Genomic DNA, 24,391 nt, shown 5'->3' on the forward strand with positions numbered 1-24,391 from the left:
AGCGCTTGCCTAGGAAGCGCAAGGCCCTGGGTTCAGTCCCCAGCCCCAGGAAAAAAAAAAAAAAAAAAAAAAAAAAAAAAAAATTACTATGGGGACCAGAACAAAGACCGACCCAGAGAAATCTGGGTGGATTGAGCAGAGTCCTGTGAAGTTTTGCAACACTGAGCTGAACTGAGGTTGTTTGAGGCGTTGACTTTCCTCCTTTCCTGGGACATCAAGCTGCGTATTTGAGGTCTTGAGGGCATTCCCATCAGAGGATGGTCAGGCTGGGAAGCCATCCAGGGCAGACCTTTGTGGCCTTGTAGGAGAGAACAAGGTGCTGAGGGCCAAGAAGCAGGTCTGAGCCTAGAGATAGATGACCTCCTCCAATCCCACCCCCCTCCATCCAGCCAGACACACATCCCAGTGGTTAACCGGCTAGGTGTCAAACCCCACATGGAAGCAGCTGTTCCCAATTATCAGACATTTTATACATTTGGCAAACATTCAGATCAACCTCAGTTACACGTGTCAAGACATACACACTCCACGAAGTTAACACCACAGACTGTGTGTAAGAGACTTTTCCTGGGCAGACACGACTCATACACATCTACTCACCCCAAGAGAAGATCCACAGTAGACTAAGATAACAATTTCACTTACGTCCAACTTTGTGGACCAATGAGTTTTAACCGGGGTTACTACAGGAGTCTGGGTGAAGTGTTACAGAGCAGAGATGACACAGAAGCAGCTGTGTCACTGAGAAGCCCATCCCCACACAGGTGACGACTCACAAATGCTACAACCCTGGAGCTCTCCGTACAACTTGCAGGGAGCTTTGCAAGTCTGAGAGGACTCTAGTCAGTCTTCTCCAGAGCAGCTGTTTACTGCGTCCATAACTCTGGAGAAGGGGCCTCATGAACGCCCAAGTCATAGCTTGCCTAGACTCACAGGGTCTGATTACCTCCCAAGTGTCATGAGCCCCTCTCCTCCCTTCTACAGGGAATGTTTCAATCAGAGGAAACTGCTGTATCGTACACTCAGGTACACACACCACTGCACACACATGCACAAGCAGCATGCAGCCATGTGTGTGCGCACACACACGCAAACACACACCCACGCTCAACCCAGCACGGTGAAGCTCCAGCGGGAGCCACATGCAGCGTTCACGGTAATGGTTCTGAGGCCTCCACTCCAGGAGTCCTCTCCATCATGTGGATTCGCCACAGCAGCCCCATTAGCCAGACTCCCTGCTCATCAGTCTGGGAGGGATTGCTGCTCTCTGGGGGTGGATTGATTTATCCAACTAATTAGTCCCAATTAATATTAATACACATTCTCAGCAACTGCGGCAGCTCAGGCAGAGAAGCTGCCCATTGGGGCCATCAATCACCAAGAGGGGACAGCAGAGGACGCTCTGGATCTTCAGTACACGGGACTCCATACCTCTTGACACTATCTCCAACCCTAGAGGGAACATGCTATCCAAACTGAGGACTCCAAACTGGGGAGCCCAAAGGCCTGAGAGGGCTGTCACATGCCCTAGGCCACACAGCAGATCCAAGGCTATGTCTCATTGCTCCTTTTCCCCCATCTTCTCTCCTCCATCCTAGGAAGGATTATGATATGATGTACCCAGAGCCCACTTTCATCTGTCAATCCCAGCCAGCCAGCTGCAACGGCTGTCTGAATGCTTTCAAGTCTCTGTAGGATGCGCGGCAAACATTTCCAGAATGGAGTGAGGTGAATGTGGACAGGAGAGTGTGCTGACTAGGTTGTCTCAGTGGAGATGGAGGACAGGGTCACCTAGGAGATGGACAGACTCCTCAGGCCTATCCCACAACTGCCCAGATGACCCAAGAAAGTAAGGACTGAGGCAGTCAGCTAGGATCCTAGGGATCCAGCCTCCCAGGAAAGAAAGGGTCTGTGGTAAGGATGGGGAGAAAAGGAAAGCTATAAGAGCCAGGAGCGGGGTTGGGGATTTAGCTCAGTGGTAGAGCGCTTGCCTAGGGAAGCACAAGGCCCTGGGTTGGGTCCCCAGCTCTGAAAAAAAAAAAAAAAAAAAAAAAAAAGAGCCAGGAGCAAGAGAGTGCACTCGCGTTAGGAACCCTGTGATGTTTCAATTCAGTCTGCTTCAGGAGTCACAGCCATCCAGAAGCTAGTCACAGTGTAGCCACTGTGACCAAGGGACTAGTGACTACCTTCTCACCCGGAAGTCAGGAGACATAGGAGTCAAGTTTGTGGTTAACACTGTTGGATCTGAGCCTCAAGTCACTTGGATGTGGATGCTGAATCACCTTCAAGACACCTCCAGAGCTCGTCCTAATCCATCGTTCTACCTCTTGCTATCCTAACCTGTTCTATTTCAAATACTGTCTGGTGATGCCCTCAGGCCCCTCTGGAAGGCCCTGTGACAGCTGCACCATACCCTGGGCACCTGGACCTCACTCCCTCATCTTTCCTTGGGCTGCGAGGCCCCCTCTTTTATTTATTCACTCTTATTATCAGCAGAAATTATTTTATTTATGGTCGAATTTGCATGCCCCCTGTCTAGAAAGTGAGTTCCCTAAAAGCAAGGACCTCAGCAGCCTTTTGAAAAGTGTCTGGCAAACAGTGGGCACTCAATTCAATGATGGCAGGCGGAGTTCTCCCTCCCTCCTCACCTGTCCTTATCCTGTTACATCAGCAGCACTTACGTCAACCCGCCCTTCTTGAAATACTCGCTCCTTAGCTCCCACTGACCACGCGCTTTCCAGCTTATGTGTCACTTCACACAGGAAGCACTCCCTGACACACCTACCCTTGCACACGAGCTTGACAACAACATACCCAGGGACTTCTGCTTTATAGCACTTGGGACACAAGATGTAATTACACAGTTGCTGGTAGAATTAAAAAAACCATTCAAGCAGGGACTATTTCTGTCTGGTTACCCTGAGCATAGTGTGGGAGGAACTTAACGCGCTTATGGGCTGGACGAAGAAAGGGTGGAGGAGCTCAGGGTTGGTGGAAGTTGATGCATGCAGCTTTCTAGACCAGGAGAAAGTTCTAGGTTGATCACAGACGAGGAGATATTTGTCCCTGTGTCCATGAATCAAAGTGAAGAAAGTAGGTTAGATAAGGGAAGCAGGTCAGAGACAACCTGGGAAATTCCCTATTATGGGTGACACAAGGACGTAATCAGGAGGTGACAAAATGGATTTGCTAGGATAAAGCTGCCATCCCTCCAAGCCTTCCCTGGCTGCCCACTAAGTGCCCGGGACCATGCTGGGTGCTAGGCATACAATGATAAACCTTATAGAGCCCAGACTACAAGTGGTATCACTCACTTAAGGTATCCTAGGTTACCGCATGTAGGAGACTTCGGAAGACAGGCCAATACTGGCAAGCTAACAAGTATAGACTGGAGACATATTTGGCTGGGAAGCTCAAATGGATGACACTGCTGTCTCTAAAAGTGTTCCCTGGCAGGTATCCAGAGGGACAAGCTTCCTCCTTGGTCCAGTGTTCTGATTTGTGGATATATAAGTAGAAGACGGGTCACAGAGAGGACCCTAAAAGATAACCCAACAGACCAGGCTGTGGTGGCATACGCCTTTAATCCCAGCACCCAGGCAGGCAGCCTTGTGAGTTCAAAGCCAGCCTCATCTACAGAGTGAGATCCTGGACAGCCAGGGCTACTGAGAGAAACCCTGTCTCTCAGTACAAATAGAGGAACCATAAAAAGGGCATGTCGGCAGAGAGGTGGAATGAGGAAGGAAGCACAGGGGCAGTGTCCATCAAGGCTGGGGTCAATCTGAATAAGAAAGAAAGGACAGGAGTCAAGTGCCAAGGACATGTCCCTACGTCTATCTTATGGGTGACAGCACTAGGGAGGCTTTGGAGCAGGAGAGTGATGTGATTACAGCCAGCTCTGGAGGGTCTGGACAGCCTTCCCAGCACTCTGGTTCCCAGGGCCCTAATGGAGATACCCAGAAAATAGATAAACGCATTGTTTTTGAATGTTGGTGATCCTTGGCCCACGTCATTCCTGCTGGCTGCCATAAAAAGCAGGGAATCAGGATGGAAAGTAGACCATAACGGGGAGGAAGGTCCAGACTTGGTTGTGGAAGACAAGTCCTGTGCTTCTGCAGGAGTCCAGGGGAGGGCAGGTAGACACCTCTTCCCTGTGTTGGGCGTTTCCTCGTGGGTGGTGGCTCCTGAATACATGGGGCTACAATGCAGAGCGCATGGGCCTTAGGTCCTCCAGAGCTGGCAGATGAACGACCCTCACGATGGCTGCTTTTGAGGGGTCATCAGCTGTTCCACCTCCCGCATGAACCGCAGGCACAGCTCTTCCTGCCAGGGCAGAGCCACGCACTGCACAGCCACAGGCAGACCGACACTCTTTTTCATGGCCTGCAATGGGATACAGACATCAGGATGGGGAAACGCAGTAAGCCCACACCCCAGGTCCAGACTCTGCTGGGGAGGGCCAGCAGCAGTCATGGAGCTCTGCTAAGGAAGGCTGGCAAAGCCTGCGAGTGGTAGGACTCTGTCCTCTACAGCAGCTGGGTCTGGGGAGCAGAGAACTAGGGGACAGGCAGGCTTTACCTTCTTCAGGATGATGTCCCAGATATCCCCAAAGTAGCCTTTGTAGTGTTCCATCTGGGCATCGTCCTCAGCGGTCACAGTGGTGACAGGCACCACCCCCGCAGGGAAGTCCAGGCAGTTGTAGAGAACGGTGTAGCTGATAGCCCCTGGGAAGAAAACACACTGGCTGTGGCAAGCCCTGACACCTGCAGTGCTGACTTTCCTCTCTGGGCCTTAAGTCACCCTTATCCCACACATAGAATGGCGCCCTGCATCCACAGCTAGGAAAAGTCCCTCTCCTGGGCCTAAGGTCTGTGGTAAAGCACAGAGGCCAGCAAGACTTCCTGATGCTCCTCTGTGCCTTTATCCACGCAGTGTCCCCTGGAATGTTGTTCCTATTTTCTTGGATTATCTAAATCCCACCTAGATTCAAACACCATCTCCCCAAACTGCAGACTCTGCAAGGGGACGTCCTGCGTGCACAGTGCTCAGGCTAGAGAGCTCATGCTCTCCCCACATCTTCCATCTCCTTAGCTGACGAAGCTAGTGAGGCCCAAAAGGGCAAGCTGCCCCTCCACGGAGGATGTGTTCCCTTGGAACTTCTCCTCTTCTACCCCATTGCTCTATAGTGCATGGGCTGAACTTGGAAGGGGTGGGAATGAGAGTATTAGTGAGGGGCAGTAGGCCTCATCTGTGGCTCTGCCCGGTGTGTTCAAATCCAGAGCAGGGCCCAACATGGGGGTCAGCAGCACATCCAAGTTCATTGCTTTCCACTGGGCAATCACAGACTGGCGATACACCTGAAGGGACACACGCACACGGTGGGAGGTGCTCAAATAGAGCCAGGGCATCCCGTGATGTCCAACGGACAACTGAGGTGGCTCTGGCCCTAACACTTGCTACTAGATCTGAGCGGAGCCACCAAGAGACGGGAAGGGCTGCCTCTTGAGGATATTGTTTCCACCACAGACAAAACACTTTCTGCAAAGTGGAGCCACTTACTGACATGGACACAGATAGTCCCAGAGGAACCAAGAGGGGCCCAGGACAGGAGCCCTAGTCTGAGCCAGACTCCAAGGACGGATACCAGACAAATGAACATCACTGAAGGGCCCAAGCCACAGTCACTGGGGAGGAAGGAAAAGCAGGCCACTCCAGGGCCCCAGTGGGAGTAGCATCTGGAGAAAATTGCTGGCGGATGCAATTGCACCCTGCCCTGCTCCCCGGGGCTCAGACCTTACCTCAATCTCATGCTGCAGTTTCCACAGCTTTTCAGCTGACCTGAGGAGATAGAGGAGGTCACAGCCATCAGCATCAACATCAGACACCCTACTCCCATCACTTCAAGAGCTCATTCAACCCCACGGGAGCTCCAAGGGAGGAAATCAAGGCCCTGCTGTCCAGACGGAAAAATCCAGGATTTCAAGGGCTCAGGCTAGGTGGGTTAGTGACTTCATAGCTAAACCAGCACTAGACCAGGCCTGATTCCTCGTGACCCTTGAGCTACAAGAGAGGATAGGGCTGTCAAAAGTCCTTAATATCTGGAGGTCGGAGGACTATGTCCACAGACATCATGCTGGGACTGAGGTGGATCATCCTTCTTTTGAAGACCAGCTACAAAGGGTCAGGTAGGACCAGGTCCAGACCAGTTCAGTTCAGAGTCCTAACAGCTTTTTGCCTGTCTCCTTGGTACCCACAGTCCCCGTCCCACCACAGTTCGGGCTAACTCCTTTCTGCCTTTTCCCTATGCCTCCCCCTATGTAGCCGGACCTGCTCTGCACTCAGGCCCTCGTCCTCAGATCATCCAGATCTGAGGGTCCCACCTGACGGTCACAGGTCGACCTCCCTGCCTGGAACACCTAAACCTTAGCATCTATTTCTCCCGGAGATTTTTCTGTCAAAACCACCTGGACTCAGACTATACCACTGAGGAAACACAGGGGCAGGCATTAGGATACAGGAAAAGTTCTCACCGAGGACGCATACTGTTGAGAAAGGCTGCCAGCCGAGGAAACTGCACCAGAACAGACAGGGTCAGTAACTGGTGACCAATGCCACCTCCTCCATGCTCTCCCACCTCCCAGCCCCAAGCCACTCCCCTTTTGACAAACAGGTTTGTTACAGGGTGGAAAAAAAGCAGTCAGGGTAGAAGAGATGAGGAGACCATGCCTGTCTAGACCTAGAGACCAGGGGAAGAAGGAAGGAAGAACCAGAGACCATGAGGTACCATAAGATGGGGACCCAGAGGGTGTGTCCTTGCATGCCTGGTACTCTCACCAGAGGCTTCAGCAGGAGGCTCAGCAGTCTTTTAAACCAGCTGGGCAGCCTCAGAATTAAGATCAGGTCTCCCAAGCAGGGATCCACAAAGTCACCTTTGCTGGAAGACAAAAAGCTTAGTTAAGATGCTCTGCTCCTCTGCCCCTCCTCCCTTCCCGTCACTGCAAGCCTGTGACTGGGCGGTCCTGTTCTCCTCCTTCCTCACCCAACTCCAAGAGTGCTGATATCCAGGTCCTTCCTTGGCCTCTTTGCAAAGCACATTTTGGAAAGTGCCTGGACTCTGCCCAGTGGAGACCAGTGGAGACAGACAGAGGAACTACCTCCCTCCGCATTTTCTATTCAGCCCTGATGCCAGCCTACATCTCTGAATGGGGCTGCAGGATAGGCTCCCCAAAAACCTACAGTGAGACCAAAGAGCAGGTTCATGACCTGAGCCAGCCCTCTGCAAACAGCTGCAACTAGCTGCTCTCTAGCAAGCCTCCTATCCTATCTATCTATCTATCTATCTATCTATCTATCTATCTATCTATCTATTTTGGTTTTTTGAGAAAGGGTTTCTCTGTCTAGTCTGGTCATCCAAGACTCTCTCATTAGACCAGGCTGCCCTCAAACTCACAGAGATCTTCCTGTCTCTGCCTCCCAAGCGCGGGGTAAGCCTCCACATACCCATTCAGAAAAAGGAAAACTGAGGCCTGAAAAGAAAGACTTGGCTCAGGAAAGCCTGCTGTCCAGACTTAACGCACAACAGGGAAGCCTTTACACACCTGCACACCACAGGACGCTTAGCTCAGAGGGGCATGGATTTACCTTCCAGCCTCCCCTCGTGTCATGTCTCTGTGGTACGGTATCTCCAGTTTCAACTTGCATAGCTCAAAGGACAGCAAGGTCCCCGTCCAGATCTTCCGTGTGTGCATCCTGGGCCTACCTGCTCTCCCTGGGTCTGCACATTTTTTTAAAATTTATTTTATGTGCCTAAGTGTTTGCCTGCATGTGTCTCTGTGCTTCACGTGTATGCCTGGTGCCTGCGGAGGTGAGGACGGGCGGGCATCAGATACCTTGGAACTGGGTTAACAGCCAGTTGTGAGCTGCCATGTGTGTGCTGGGAATCAAATCTGGATCATCTGGAAGAACATCCCGTGCTCATGACCACTGAGCACAGGCCCCTGCACTGTTCTGATCCCCCTAGATCCTCAAGCCCAACAGCACTCACAAGTTTTGGAGAAAACTGCGGCCACCGTCACTGAACAGGCCGCCCGCAGACAGGACCTCCAGGGCGTAGGGTATGTTGTTGGGTAAGAAGGGAATCAGCTGCAGAGATTGAAGCAGGTAAGGCCCACAGATACTACAAGGCCTTCGGCTCCCATAGCTCAGATGCTGCCCTGGTAGCCCTGAGGATGACCGGTGTCACATGACCACAAAGCTAAAAGGTCAGCTTTGTTGATCTACAACCTCATGAGAAGTCTGGATCCACACATGAAGTCGTCTCAGAATTAACAAACCATGCCCACTGGCCGACAGCCTCATGTCCCCAGGAATCTCTAGAAAGCTGTACACCACTGACACATGCACTCACACATTCCCAGCACAGGTTAAGTCCCCCACCAACTATTTTCCCCAGTACTCCCACCTCAGCCATCTTTAGACTGGTCTCGCATAGCCAAACTTCTCATCCCAGATGACTACATAGCAAGGAATGAAGGGACCTGGGAGGAACTGGCATAGGAGACTCCCCTGAAGCAGAGCAGACCCCATACCGTATGGCCAGCAGCCTCAAGTCTCTGCTTGGTCTCTATCAGAGCCCTCCTCATAGCTGGGCTGGGCATGGTATAGTTGTCAGTCTCATAGTACCCCACTCGCAGGGGTCTAGAACTTCTGTAGACCTAGAAGCAAACATAAGAAATGGGGTTGGGGCAGAAGAGAAGGGTCCATGCAGAATGCTTAGAGAAGGAGACCCTCTAGGTCCACTCTAGCTACAAGGCTACAGTCTGAATCCTGACATCCTTTCCCCTGAGCTATATTGTATTAGCAACAGATCATCCGCACCCTTTCACAAAATGTCCCAGGGACTCAGCGGGAATGAAGGCATTCCCAGTAGTCATAAGAGGAAACCCGGGCTACCCAACGACAGAAGCCCAACCATGCCTTCTGCCTTCTGAGTGGAGGGTCTGTCACTGCCCTCACTCCTGTAAAAAGCTCTTCCACCTCCTCACCTCTCCCCTCTCAGAAGGGGTTCAGGCTACAACTGTTTGAACCTGTTTGCTAAGGAGACAAACCCACTCCACACAGACCTTCCCGCCTGCCCTAACTTCTAAAAATAACTATGCCACTCACTACATGGGGACCCTCAACCCCTTCAAGGCAGCTTCACTGGGAAAAGCAGGAGGCCTGCACCGGGAGAGGGAAATGCAGGAGTTCTGGAAGTGGCGCTTGTCTCCCATAGTTGACATGAATGAGACACTGTTCATCAGCTCTGACTACTCCCAAAAGCTTTGTACACAGAGAAGATAACCTCTGTGATCTCCCCGATTCCCTGATTCCCTGTCAGCTCATCAGTGGCTAACAGTCAGGGACACCAGCTCGCCAAGACTCCGACCCTCTCAGTGAAAGCTCCCGAGTGTTACATCATAGCCCTGACCTAATCCTAGCCCACTCCTGGCTCCACCCTGCCCTTCCCTCTTAGATACTAGGCAGGCTTCAGGGAATAAGCCATTCAGTTCTGTCTGATATTTGGGAAGTCCACACTCCATACTGTTCTCACCTCATTCAGCCTACTTGCCAGGCAGCCTGTTTTCTGGGGAGATGGGCAGGAATACTCTAAGGGACGCTATTTACTAAGGGCAAACTCAACAATTTCTTTCCGAGGAGTTCCCGAGGTTTAAGTAGTCCCTAACTAGCGGTCCTTAGGGGAAAAGCCTAAGAGCTTCCAAATTCAGGCACTGGTGCCACCTGGTGGCCAGAGGTGCAGTAGCAGCTGCCACCTGCCCACTCCACCTGGGTTCTAAAGTCTCCTCCCCTTGCCCATCCCCATCCCCACTCACCTCCTCTCTGAAGGGCAAGGGAGGCACGGTGGGGTCCAAGGTGAACAAGTGCTCACACAGTAGAGCTTTCAGGCATAGCGCCAGGCTCTCCACATCCCGGGCCATGGGGCCAAGAGAAAGCTGCACTGTAGGGAAGGAAGGAAGAGAGGTCACTTGACCTCCAATGAGCCCTAGGTCTGAGTAAGGATTGGTCTGTGGCTCCAGAGTGAGCAAGAAAGGGCAGTAAGGACTGACACCTACAGTGGCCTGGCAATCAGCTAACACCCACAGAGAAAAGAGGGGCAAAGGCAAATCAAGATGTTCCCCCACACACCCTCCAGGGCACCAAGAGTACCAGAGACCTCACTCACCTGCCGTCTGTCCATAGACACAGCCCTTCAGGCCACTCTTGCTGGTCAGAAACACAAGACATTGGAAACAAGCGCTGGCTACCCTATGCTCACCTCAAACCCAGCCATGTCTCTATAAACTCCCAGCACTGGAAGGGAAACCACCCATAGCTGGTGGTAACTAATCCCCTCCCACGCCCTCACCAAATGCTGGTCAGTGACTCCCTCCTGCTGCCTAGAGAGCTTAAAGGCTGAGCCGAGTCACGCTTTCCTTAGGAGTCCAAGCCCTCCCTGTCCCCAGCATACCTGAGGCGGTTGCCAGTAGGCTTAAGGCCACAGATGCCGCAGAAGGCAGAAGGGAACCGGATGCTGCCGCCAATGTCAGTGCCTAAACCCAGAGGGGAACCTCCAGATCCAATGAGAGCCCCCTCACCCCCTGAGGAACCTCCTGGGCTCTTGGAGGACTTCCATGGGTTCATGGTCTGGCCAAAGAGAGGGTTACTGCAGTCAAAGCTGGAGGAAGCAGGAAAAAGGTCAGCCTAGGTCACAACAACAACTGTCCTCTGCCTACTCCCCCCTCATGGTTAGACCAACTCTGAGGGACCAACCTTAACATGGACTGGGGGACATTGGTATGCACAAAGGGCACAGCTCCCTGCAGCTTCAACACTTGCACCACCACACAGTCAGATTCCGATGGCATGCCCTCATTCAGGCTCAAGCCCAGTGTAGAGTCGTGGCCCTTAGGGAAAGAGACAGGTACAAAGAAGACACCAGCAATGCCTCAGGACCCTTCATCAGCCCAGGGATACGCCCACCACCACCACACTGGCCAGACAGAACCTCCAAGGCCGCTGGACCCCAGATGTCCTTTAAGGCCCCCGGAGCTGGATGCAGACAGAGGCAGTATGGAAGGCTGAGAGCCAGCAGGGTGTACCTTGTAGCTGAAGCATTCCTTGAGGCTCACAGGGACACCATAGAGCAGGCCCTGCCGTGGGGCCTGGGACAGCTGAGTCTCACAGTTGGTCAGATAGGAGGTCACACAGTTGGTCCCTTTGTTCACTTCCCAGGCCTAGGGAAAGGGAAATGGACACAAGGAAGCCAGCTTCCTCTCTTTTTTAACATTCCTCCTTCTACACCTCATGTAAGGGAAAGGGTAACCAGAAACATGGCTCAGAGGCTGCACCAGCTTCACCCAGGCTGGGCCAGGTCATCCTCAGAAGTGCTCAGCAGAGAGTAGCTAGGAAGATGACCACTGGCCACTGCTCCCATACTTCCAAGCCATGTCTCTGACCAGGGAGATAGACAGGAGGCTGTCAGAAGCAGACCTCCACTTCCGCTCCAGGTCATGCTAGGAGTTAGCTGCTGCCCGGTTAGGCTAGACCAGACCCTGACACTCCTTCCTCTGTCCAGTGCCAGGCCTCAGCCTTGGCCAAGCTGAGCCTCCCTTTTCCTTGGGGCTCTTGAGTCACACAGATGACTGACCTCAATAGAGAAATAGGGTTATTGTTGTGTGGTTGTTGTGTTTTATATAAAAAAAGAAAGAACCAAGGATATGTTTGATAGAGCCAGGTATGGTAAGGTGGACGGGGGTGCCTCTGCAGGCCCATGCTGAGGCATCCCTTCCCCCTGAGGTACCAGCTATATGACAGTATAGTTTAGAATATAGTGCACCCTGGGTAATACAGTAGGGTGTGGTGTAGAATAGAGTGTATTTAGGGCATGGGAAGGGGAGCTGCAAAGTGGGAAGAGAGAGGGAGGGAAGGAGAAGAGAAGACGCCAGCCAGGAACACATGGGGAGGGGGAGGGGAAGGCCAGAGAGGGAGAAAGGGGTTAGGGAAAGAAGGGGCAGAGAGAATAAGACAGAAGGAGGAGGCACCTTTTATGGTAAGCCAGGCATACCTGGCTGTTGCCTGGTAACTGTGGAAGGCTCCACCAAGAATTGATATACTGACAGGAGATATCTAGAACTTCCAGCAACGGGCCCAGGGCCCCAGAAACAAGAGAGGGGACACCTAGGTTCAACCTAGCGATATCCCCTGCTCCTGGAAGACAACTGGAGAAGAGTAGGTTGTGGGGCCACATTCAAAACTGCAGACATCAGTCACCAAGCTATCCAAGGCAAGAAGGGAGGAGCCTGTGTGCAATTACAACGCTGTTCTCTAGGGGCCTCTTCAAGGCCTCAGGAGTCCCTGTCTCTGTCAATGACACTGGCTGCTCATCCCTTTTAACATCATAACACACCTCCCCCTGACACTGACACTTACTTGGGGTCACCGTCAATCACATTATCACACTTAGAATGTACCAGAATGCACAATCTGTCTTACTCGTTTTTCTTAAGCTTTTTTTTTTAAGATTTATTATATACACAGTATAATAAATATACATCAAACACACCAAAAGGGGGCATCAGATCTCATTACAGATGGTTGTGAGCTTCTATGTGGTTGCTGGGATTTGAACTCAGGACCTCTGGAAGAGCAGTCAGTGCTCTTAACCACTGAGCCATCCCTGAGCGTTTCTTATGTGAAAGACAATGTGTTTGGCGCGAAGGCTTAAAGGGAAATAATTTCCATCAGGGCTGGAGAGATGGCTCTGTGGCTTAGAGTTCTTTCTAAGGACTGTTCTTCCTGAAGACCCCAGTTTGATTTCTTGGCACCTATATCAGGCGGCTCCACGGCCACCTGTAACTTAAGCTCCATGGGTCCCAGTGCTCTCTTTTGGACTCCAAGAGCACCCACACACATTACCCATACCCCCTCACACAGACAAATACACATATTTTTAATTTTTAAAGAAATCCCTGTCCACGGGACCTGGGGAGAACCTAAGGAGGGACAGAGTTGAGCCTTGCCTGTGAATGGGAGGTGTGCGTGGGGCGGGGGGGTGGGGCGGGGGGGGGTAGCAGGGACCTAGCAGGGCAGACTCAGGGGAATCAATGGCCTGGGAGGGCAAGCAGAAAGAAAGAGAATCCTGGGACAAAGTACCAGCACAAAGCAAGCAAAGCAAGGCAGACCCTGAGTTCAACTTGGATGGTTGGGGATGAAGATCTGGACGGGCATCTGCCAGGAGGCTGCCGCAGCTCACAGAGGAGGGGAGAAGTGAAAACCAGGATGGCTAAAGGTGGGTGGGGACCAGAGACAGAAGGGAACAAAACAGACTTGGGGACCAGAGGTGGAGGCGGGAGAGGGAAATCTGGGCTGAAAGCCATGTTTCTAGCTAAGACAGCATGCTCAGTGTCCACACACACACACACACACACGCACACACACACACACACACACACACACACACACACACACACACACACACACACACACACACACACACACACACACACACACACACACACGCACACGCACACACACACACGCACACACACACGCACGCACACACACACACACGCACACACACACACACGCACACGCACACACGCACACGCACACACACACACGCATGCACGCACACAGGCTCCTTCCCTTCCTGGTAGTCCCTGGCACGGATGTTCTACCACAACCCAGAGCAGGACAACTCCAGGCCAGGTTTTCCCCTCAGCCGGTGAAGAAGAGGTTTTGGTTAGCCTGGGGCTTACCTTTCCCAGGTAAGTAAAGAACACAGCCTCTGGGGACAGCTCTCCATTCTGTAACTTCTGTACCAGTTGGAGCAGGGGCAGGGTCAGCAAGGCCTCCGAGTCCAGATCAGGATTCTGAGGATAACGTATTGTATCATCTCACACATGCAACTTTCATTTTTTCCATTAATTTATTCATTTACTTTACATCCCAATCTCATCTCCCCCTTCCCCCATCCCCCATCCCTTTCCAGGGACTGAGTCCGCCACTCTGTCCTCAGTAAACAAGCTGGTGCCCTCTGTCACTTGCTAATGTCCCTGACACTAGACAGGCCTTTGACAAGCCAGGCCAGGCAAACGTAGCCTCTGGAAGTCTGCTGGCTGGCGATGGCACTGGTTGCACTGAGCACGCCTGCCTGCCTGCCTCCCGTCCGCCCGCCCCGCAGGGCACAGTGCGGATTAGGGTTTGTTGCTTTGGGTCCCCACCCCCCACTCACATGCTTATTTTTCATTTTCTTTTCTTCTATTTCTGACAGTTTTTTCCTGTTACGTAATGCAATGCGATCATATCCCCTCCCCCATTACCTTCTCTCATTTCTGATCCCCCTTCCCCTTGCCCCACCGTGCACACGCACATACCTGTTGAACTCCTTCCTCCCAACAACTGTCCCTGCCCCTACTTCCTTCAAGGTGTCTTTTGGTTGGTTGGTTTCTGTTTGGTGTAGTGCTGGTGGTGTGTGCTCACCTCTGTAACGCCATGGTAGGCCTAGCCAGAAGATTTTGCAGTGTTCCACTTGGGTTTGTTTTGAGACAGGGTCTCGCTATATAGACCAGGCTAGCCTCAAGCTCACACATCTGCCTGCCTCTCCCAAGTGCTAGGACTAAAAATGTGCACCGCCAAACCTGGTTATGTTTGTTTTTTGAAAGAAGGGCTCCGTTATGACCAGGCTAGCCTTGAGCTTTCACCATCTTCCCGCCCCACTGCTCAAAGGAGACAGAACTACGGTCTTTAACACCAAGCCTATGACCCTCTATGTCTTAATTAACTTTTTTTTTTGGGGGGGAGGTGTTCAAGACAAGGCTTCTCTGGATAGCCCTGGCTGTCCTGGAAGTCTCTCTATAGACCAGGCTAGCCCACCTGCCTCTGCCTCCTGAGTGCTGGGACTAAGGGTGTGCACCATCACTGCCCAGCGTCTTGATTAACTCTTACCAACATTCCCATTGCACAGATTTAAAGACTGAAACTAAAAGAAAAGAAGTGCTATGTTTAAGATCAGAAAGGTAAGGCATGGGGCTGAAGGGATGGCTCAGTGGCGAAGAACATTCGCTCTTGCGGAGGACCTGGGATGGGTTTACATGATGGCCTGCGACCATCTGTAACTCCAGGTCTGGGAGATCTGATACCTTCTTTTGACCTCTGCAGGCACAGGCACACATGTGGTACTCATACACACATGCAAGCAAAGCACTCATAGACATGAAATACATTCTTTTTTTAAGCAACATAGGCAGTGATGTCCTACCCACCCAGCACAGGACACCCACTGCCTACAAGCCCTGGCAGGAAGTGCAACCACAAGAAAAGCCTCTGTTGAGCTTTGTGTGGCTGAAGACCACACCCAAAGGGAGATAACTGGCATACCCATGGCTAGACAGGCATGAAGAGCCTGCTGTCTATGGCACCACAGCAGTAAGCAAACAGCTAGGCCCACGGGAGCTCACGGGAGCCAGGCTGAGGGGATAATAAGTAACTGTGTAACTGTGCTGAGGAAGACGGAGCCTCAGCTGAGGAACCACCTCCATCAGACTAGCTTGTGGGCGTGCCACCTCCGACAGTGGCTGTAAGAAAGCCATCTGAGCAGGCCGTGGAAAGCACACTAGGAAACAGTGTTCCCATGGTCTCTGCTTCAATTCCGGCCTGGAGTTCCTGCTTCGCCTTCCCCCAGTGATGGACTACAACTTGTCGTTGAAATAAACCGAACTTATTTTAGGTCGTGCTGTTTATCACAGTAACAGAAAACACAAACTGAGACACAATCAAATATGAATTTTAGATAGTAAGGGATTAAAAAAAAAAAAACAGGGTGTGCTGGAGAGTGGTAACTTCTAAGAAAGGAGGTTCCAAGCCACACCACCCACAAACAACTTCCTGGGTCCTCCTCCAGGGTATTAGACCAATCAGTGACTCACCACCCCCACAGCTCAGCCCACCCTTCCTGCAACCTCCCGTAACCAGGCCCACCAAATACTTAAGCATATGTATCTTCCTCCGGGCTTTGCTCAGGTCTTCAGAGGCTTTCGACCATAAGCCACTGTCTTCAGTTTCTCTTGGATAGAGAGAGATACACTCCTCGGGTCCCTCATTTGTGAAAACCCACATCACTGCTGTCCGTACTCATGGTTTTCACAAAGCCACCATACTGCTAAAGTACTGCCTCTTGCCTCTCCTTTCCCACAGTGAACCCAAACTGGGCTTCATATTTGTTCCAGGCATTGGAGGCTTATGCTTGTAATCCCAGTACTTGGGAAGTGGAGGCAGGAGGATTGCCATGAATCTGATGTCAGCCTGGGCTACAGAGTAAACTGTTGCAAAACAAAAACAAACAACACACACACACACACACACACACACACACATTTTTAAACAAAAGAAGGTAAAATAAAAGTCAAAGAATACAGCTGAGGGGTTGGGGATTTAGCTCAGTGGTAGAGCGCTGTTAGGAAGCGCAAGGCCCTGGTTCGGGTCCCCAGCTCTGAAAAAAAAGAACCAAAAAAAAAAAAAAAAGGATACACTGAACCATTTCCTAGTGTTCACAAAGGCCTGGGTGTGATTCCCCAGCATCACATAACACCAGGCATGGTAGACAGGAGTGGTGGCACAGGCCTTTAATCCCAGCAGTCAAGTGAAGCAGAGACAGAGAGATCCCTGAGTTTAAGGCCAGCCTGGTCTACAAATCAAGTGCCAGGACCACCAGGGCTAACCAGAGAAACCCTGTCTCAAAAAATAAACAAACGAACAAACAAAAACCAGACATGGGGTTGGGGATTTAGCTCAGTGGGTAGAGCGCTTGCCTAGCGAGTGCAAGGCCCTGGGTTCGGTCCCCAGCTCCGAAAAAAAAAAAGAAAAAAAAAAAAACAAAAACAAAAACCAGACATGGTTGAGGACAGAGGGTCAGAAGTCTGAGGTCATCTTTAATGTCTATAATGGGTTCAGACCCAGCCTGGAATACATGAGTCTCTGAAATACTTCATGTGATCATTGTTTCATTTGAAAAATGCCTGAAATAGAGCAAAGAAAGTCCAAACCAGCACAGTACCCACTACCCCGGGGCAATTACCACTGGCAGCCTGCCTGCCACTCCTCCCTCCTTGCTAAAGCTGCCTGCCAAGTCCCTCCCTTGGCAAGTCTCCTCGAGAAGTTATCAACTCGAAGTTATCAACAAGCCCTCAGGTGGTCTGACCAGGAAGTCTATGGTCTGCATAGACTCACAGATTTGAATGTTTGGTCACAGGGGAGTGGCACCTTTAGATGGTGTGGCCCTGTTGTGGTAAGTGTGGCTTTGTTGGAGGAAATGTGTCACTGGGGGTGGGCTTTGAGGGTTCAGATGCTCAAGCCAGGTCTGGTGTCTCCCTCTTCCTGCTGCCTGCTGATCCAGACGTAGAACTCTCTGGTACGTACGTCTCCAGCAACATGTCTGCCAGTATACCATGCTCCTGCCACGACGATAATGGTCTAAACCTCTGAATCTGTACGTCAACCCCAGTTAAATTCTTTATAAGAGTTGCCAGTGGTGGTAGCCCATGCCTTTAGTTCCAGCACTCAGGAGGCAGAAGCAGGCAGATCTCTGAGTTCTAGGCCAGCCTGGTCTGTAGAATGAGTTCGAGGACAGCCAGGGCTACACAGACAAACCCTGTCTCTAAAACAAAACACAGCAACAAGAGAGTTGCCATGGTCACAGAACAGTACCATCTCTTCACAGCAACAGAAACCCTAAGACAGTTCCCATTCTCACTACTTCCCTTCTTCCTAGTGCCTTCCCTGTTGACAGCAGATAACGAGGTTACTAACAGCTATTTTTAAATCTTCAGTTAGCATCAGGCAATTGAGACATCATCTCTCTCCCATACCACCAAACTAAGCCTGCACCAGAGAGAGGCCAATCTGTGAATATTAGGAAGGGAAGCAGAGAGCCAGGCACTGATTTCCTCCAGCTAACTGTATGGCCACCCAGCATGGAGAAATTTTTTAAGAAGAAGTTACTATGGGCTGGAGAGATGGCTCAGCGGTGAAGAGCACTGGCTGCTCTTCCAGAGGTCCTGAGTTCAAGTCCCAGCAACCACATGGTGGCTCACAACCATCTGTAATGAGATCTGATGCCTTCTTCTGGTGTGTCTGAAGACAGTTACAGTATATTTATATATAATAAATAAATTTTTTTTATAAAAACAAGTTACTGTACCTATCTTTTAAGCACTGCCCCTCTCCCAACTGTTTCTTCCCCTCCTGAACTATCTGTTGTCCTAATTTCAGACTCTCGGGTTGTCTCATTTTCTCTCATGCTTTTATCCCTTGTGTACTATTTTAAGCTTCTTCCACTTGATCACAATGATGATGAAGAGATTCTCAATGGTGTTTTCAATTCGTCAACAGAATCATCTTAAAGACAGGTGCAAGGAAGGCTTGAAAAAGGCCAGGAGACAAAGCCACTGTGGATCTGGTAAAGGGAGGGTCACTTGTAGGGAGAGTCAGTGAACTTTTACCAAGACAATGCATGAGACAGTACAACAAAATCATATGTGCAAAGGCCCTGGGGCAGGAATCATGTCCTGTGACATCTCTTCTAGCTAATAGTCTATTCCTTGTGGTTCGTGTCCGCAGCGTAGAAACAATGGGGGAAAGGGGTTGGAGAGATGACTCAGAAGTTCATAGTACTGTCTGCTCTTCCAGAGGACCTGGGTTCAGTTCCCACAATCCCACAGGGTATCTCACAATCTTCTATAACTGCATTTCCAGGGGATTTGATGCCCCTCTGGCCACTGCAGGCACCAGGCATGCACATGGTGCACAAACATACATGTAGGCAAAACTTTCACACAAATAAAAAAATAAAAAGTAGTATTTTTTAAAAAGTTCACTCAGGAGCATCTGGGAAAAGTAGGGGAAAGGTTGTTGCTGATAAGCTTCCATTGTTCAACAGTAACCAGAAATACACCTCTCCCCACAGCTGCTCCTGAGTCTGAGAAAGTTGAGCCATTGTGTGAACCGCTGTGACTCAGACGTTCATGTCCTATTGCTATCTAGCTTGTGTCTACCTTAGCACAAAGTTAACTTTGCATAGTATCTATCAGAGGAACCAAACTGCTTTGTCCTCCCAGCACACTGGGTCCTACCTTCCCAGGTGCCCCTTGCTATTCAGGGATGGGCGGAGGAAGTATTAGAAGAGAGGCTTCAGAGGCAGCCTCGGGTGCCACCTCTCTCTTCTCCAAGGAAGCCAGAGCTGGGTAGGAAGAGTTCTGTGGGGTGAAGAAGGGAAGGGGCTGAACCCAAGGCTGGGCTGATTTTTCAACAAAACCCTATCTCCTGAGCACTACCATAAGGTGTACCAGGACCCTTAGTGAGGTGTGCTAGGCCAAACCTGAAGTCCCAGTTATCAATGGCTAAAACGGGAGGGTCTCTTGAGCTGGTCTCTAACTCAGTCTGGACAGCAAGACAGAACGAAAAGTGTGGGAGAACTGAAAACTGTGTGAATATGAACATGGTTTTTATTTGCTAAGAAGCACACAGAGAAATGAGTGCAGCAACTTGTGGTCAGCGTGTGAGAGGCTGAGGCAGGAGAACCAGGAGTTCAAGTGCACCCTACGCTATATTTCGAGTTCAAAGCCACCACAGAGATTCCTTTGGCTCCGGCCCCTAAAACTCCAAAGGTAGCTTCCCTCCTTGAAAAAGCTAATTTGGTGTCCGCAGCTAAATTTTAGCCCCTGGAAATTATAAAAACAACATTGCATTTTAGAGCCAAAACTTCTGCCCTAAAACATTCTTTAAAAAAAAGATTCTTGCCAGGTGGTGGTGGTGATGGTGGTGATGGTGGTGATGGTGGCGTGGACACCTTTAATCCCTCCCACTTGGGAGGCAGAGGCAAGTGGATCTCTGTGAATTCAAGGCCAGCCTCATCTACAGAGCAAGTTCTAACCAAGGCTAAACAGAGAAACCCTGTGTCGGGGGGGAAAAAAAAAGGCGGAGAAAGAAAGGATGAAAGAGAGAGAGAAACAAAGAGAAAGCAAGAAAATTCTTCTGTTCTTTAAGAGACTGAAGGGCAATTCTTTTAGAAGAAATAGGGGAGGTGAAATGCAGGATGATCCAGCCTTCTCCCAGCCTCCCAGCCTCCCAGCCCTCCCAGCCCTCCCAGCCCTCGCAGCCAAATGGATTCCTTATGCCTAGAAGTATTCCTTCCCGTAGGCAGGAACTGTGGGCAGATTCCCGCGCCTGCTCCCCAAGCTGTTCTGAAAGCTGGCTGCACAGAAGGACATGAGAGAGCAGCCAAGGCTCCCCAGGCCTAGTCCAGGATCAGCATGAAGATCCTGAGAAGGCACCAGCAAGGAATAACCAAAAAGCCTGTGCTCAGGTAGAGGAGGTGGCCGGTGTGGGATCAGAACCTCCCGACCTAGGAGGAGCCAGCTCCAAACACTGCCTGGGTAGGCTGGAACCAGATAGACTTTTATTCCAATAGAGACATAAGACCGCACGCTGGACTTAGTGAAGGTGGAGGATAATACAGAGGATTACAGGAAGCCAAAGTTTTGCCGGCAGTCAGGGCCACAGCTGGGTATCCAGAGACCAATCCTCTTAATCACTCTCCACTGCTAGGAATTAAGAGTTCCACAAAGCACTTGGTTGCCATTCTTGCTCAAAACTCACTCACTGCAACTGAGGACCGGCCAAATGCAGTTTTCACCTGCATTTCACCTGCATTCCTCCCTGATACTGACCCAGAAACACCTTTCTGACTCCTGCTGTCCTCATTATCTGAGATCCCTCCCTGTCAGATCCCACAAATACCCACAGCAACTCTTCTATCCTTCAGCACATAAACACATGTAGACTTCAGCATTTGGGATTCTAACTGGGGTCAGTGTGTTTCCCCTCCTGAAGATGATATCTTTTCTCCTTCTCATCTTTCTCTCAACCCCCAAAACGTGTACACTGAAATATCCAAAGGGGGAATGAGAAGTGAAGTCTGCTGACCGGGTCATCCAGGGAAGCCACTGGAAGGATGCTCACAGGAGGGTTTGCGAGGTGTCTAATATGCGGGAGGCAGAAACCTGGAAGGCGTACAGGGGCTTGGCCACTAACTCCCTGTGTATATAGGCGTCTATTTTCTCTCCTCTTTTATGATCCCTATGTACAAATTAACAAACATGAACTTTAAGCTCTCTGGGTGTCCTGGCCATCGACGTGACTTCTTGGGTCATCACTCCAGGATTCCAAAGTCCTAAATCCTAATGAATTCTATCGATTCTCAGGCTAACGGTTTTTTTCCCCCCAGCGTTTTGATAGTCGGTTATCGAGATTCTAAGGCCCGGGACAAAGCTTCTTTTTGACCCAGTACAGCGCCCAGCCTCCACCACCTGTCCTTTTCTTTTCCATTTCCCCTTGCGCTGCACCTGGCGCAGAAAGAGGACCGAATGCATTAGCTCGAGGAGGGGGTTTCTCTTCCGGGGCTCACAGCTGCGCTGCCTGCCAGCCGGACCCCTGGCGCTGCTGCCTTGCCCACGCCGTGCTCCCCACGCCAGCCCACCCCAGCCCCAGCGCCCGCCTTCACCTGCAGCCGGAAGCGCTGCACCGCCTTGTCCATGGTCTCCAGGCTGGCTCGCTGCTTCTGCCGCGCCATGGTCGCCGCGCCCCGGGCCTTCTGGCGCCCGGTCCATCGCAGGACCACCGCCGCGGACAACAAGCTGCAGGCTAGGCAAACCCCGGAGACCCCAGACAGCGTGATCCACACTTCGCTCAGCACCATGATCTCCTGCAGCCGACCGCCACCCGAGAGAACTCGGCTCGCACAAACCAACAGCTCCGCTGCAAAACCCGGCCTGGATCGCCCGCGATTCCGCTTGAGGGAGGGGCAGGCGCAGCCGCGGGCCCGCGGGGAGCGCGCCGTTGCCGGGCAGCGAGAGCCAAGCTAGTAGCTCCAACGGTCAAGGTCAAGCCTGGCCCCCTGCTGGCCTGGTTCCCGGCGTGCCAGCGTTTTAAGGCAGGCGGAGCAGCTGAGCTCCGCGTGGGCACCCTCAAAAACACCAGGGCGGCTGGTTTCCTTGACCCGGCCCAGCTGTGTCTCCGCCCTAGACACCCCACAGCTTCAACTCTCTCCCGAGAAACCCGGCTAAGCCCGAGTCTCCAGAACAGGTCCTCCAAGAAGAGACGGGGGGCAGTGGACCTTATTAACGTCTCAGCATCATCTTTCCTGGGAGCCGAGAGTTGTCGAGGTTGTGCAGAGCTGGATGGCCATCTCACCTGAGCTCTGGACTGCAGGAACTTCTGAGGCGTCCACCAGGTGGCCTTTCTTTTTCTACCCACCCTCCAGTCGTTGAGCCTTTTACTCGGGCACCGTACCACCCACGTCTTTTTCCTCATCCACTTCACACAGAGGATCCCCATAGCCCATCCTCTCCTGGGTCACACCCAGCAACTTCGTCTGAACCGGAGTCTTCTCCATCGATCTCGTACCCATTCCTGGGGGCTGTAAATTAGGGCCAGGCACACCCTAATTATGGCTAGATTGCTGTCGCAGAATTTTATGTGATTCATTTATCCCCTTAGAAATCCTGTGAGAAATGATTTGCACTTTACTAGTGAGGTAACTTGAGGGCAAGCAGGATAAAATGACTTTTTTTTGAGTCACACTAGTGGCGAAGATTGGAGTCTTATTCAAAGCAGGTGCTTTAACCACTAAGGCTGTGTTGCCAGTGCTGCCTCTGGAAGTGAGGCACTGTGGAGTCGGGTGTCTCAGAACTCTGAATAGAAACTCAAAGTCGCTGGGTTTCTTTACCTTTGAATCTGATAGGGGCGGTAATTTTGCAACCTTAGAGGACAGCCAGGAGTCTGTGAGGTTCTGCAATTAAAGTTTCTGTTCTCCATCACAAGCTAAGCCTCAATCTCCTCCCTCCCTCTCTCCCTCCCTCTCTCCCTCCTTCCCTCCTTCCCTCCCTCCTTCCCTCCTTCCCTCCCTCCCTCCCTGCCCAGGCTGGCCTCAAACTCAGAGATACACCTGTCTCGCCTCTTCCCCTAAATGCTGGGATTAACGTTAAGAGCAACCACACTGGCCTTTCTTTTCATTGTAAACGGAAACGAAATTATTATTTACTTACTGTTTTTTAGAGTAATTTAGGTGGGTGTGCCTGCAATGCCCCTAGGGATATAAATTGAGAGAGTGGTCATTTCTTAGCCCTAGTGGCCCAGTTTGTTATCCTGCTGCCTGCTGTCTCAGGAACTCCATTTGCAAACATCCCTTTGTGTTTTCTGTAACGATGGCTTCATTAAGCAGTAAATTCCCCGGGAACATATGAAATTGGATTTACTTTACAAAAGAGGTGGGAGTGGAGGTGAGAGTGGATTTGGAAGACTAAAGAGCAAAGTCTGGGCTGATCAAGTCTCATGTAGAGGATCTGGTGGGCAGCCTAGGAGAGAGGATCCCCTCTTGATATGGTTCATACTCTCAGATTCAGTGATTCACTGAGCCCTGCTACTGAATGACAGGCCATGGCTGTGAGTCAGGGAAACGGAAATAAATGGAGACCTGATAAAAGCCTTGGTAAGTAGGACATGGCCCTGCAGCCTTCTAACCCGAGCACTTAAGCTAGAGGGTCTCAAACTCAAGGTCAGCCCGAAATCTAAATAGAGCGTGACCCTGTCTCCAAAACCCCAAAACGAAACCAAACAAAAACCACCCAATTAAAAGATCATGCCGCATAAATCCAGAGAGTCCTGGATTCTGGGCCTTGGGCTGGAACGCCAGGAATTTAGCAGATAGCACTCTAGAGTTAGACTGCCTCATTATCCCTCTCCCTGCGAGATTTTTCTGAGCCTCAGTTACCTTAATTGTAAAATAAAGATTACAACACCTCTCAGCACTCTAGGACTTGTATAAGAAATTAGTGGATGTAACAGAGCCATTATGGTCTAGCATGTAGCCATTATAGGCTGGCATGTTGGCCAAAATCAGTGTTGCTATTATTAGAAAAATAGAGCCCTACTGAGGGGGATTTTCTGGTCCAAGAGGCTCACACTCAGGAAGCAGACTGCCTGGATTCAAACCCTCAATCTACTACTTACCATGACTCAAGTCATGCTAACCTCTTCTGCCTCTTCCTTCACTGTGAAACAGGGATACTACGTAACCATGGAGGCCTATGGACGTTAAACAAGTTAGTTCACGGAAGGAGATTGCATTAGCTTTTCCCCCAGTGATAAGGGTCTGATAAATGCGCTATCTCTTTCCTTTATGACTGATGCAACCGAGCGTTTGGGAGAAGGCCCTGTGGAGGAGGATTGCTCCATGCAAGCTGGAGCATGAAGCCTGGGAGGGAAGAGCAGGCTCATGTGACGCTCACTGGGGAGAGGG

At 51.1% G+C, this 24,391-nt stretch overlaps 1 protein-coding gene across 1 annotated transcript; it reads right to left on the reverse strand.

Annotated features, from left to right (window-relative positions):
• Positions 1-2,489: 2,489 nt before the first annotated feature.
• Faah (fatty acid amide hydrolase) lies at positions 2,490-22,076 on the reverse strand. Its single transcript, XM_032899546.1, has 15 exons — positions 21,596-22,076; positions 13,797-13,910; positions 11,139-11,273; positions 10,810-10,943; positions 10,508-10,714; positions 10,223-10,263; positions 9,873-9,997; positions 8,589-8,714; positions 8,045-8,142; positions 6,835-6,934; positions 6,531-6,571; positions 5,799-5,838; positions 5,249-5,357; positions 4,579-4,724; positions 2,490-4,383 (listed from the first exon to the last, which is right to left on the reverse strand). The coding sequence occupies exons 1-15, from the start codon at positions 21,788-21,790 to the stop codon at positions 4,255-4,257; spliced, it is 1,740 nt and encodes a 579-aa protein (XP_032755437.1). The 5' UTR covers positions 21,791-22,076; the 3' UTR covers positions 2,490-4,254.
• Between the last annotated feature and the right edge of the window lie 2,315 nt (positions 22,077-24,391).

This window comes from Rattus rattus, chromosome 1 (genome assembly GCF_011064425.1).
Source record: "Rattus rattus isolate New Zealand chromosome 1, Rrattus_CSIRO_v1, whole genome shotgun sequence".
Lineage (NCBI taxonomy): Eukaryota > Metazoa > Chordata > Mammalia > Rodentia > Muridae > Rattus > Rattus rattus.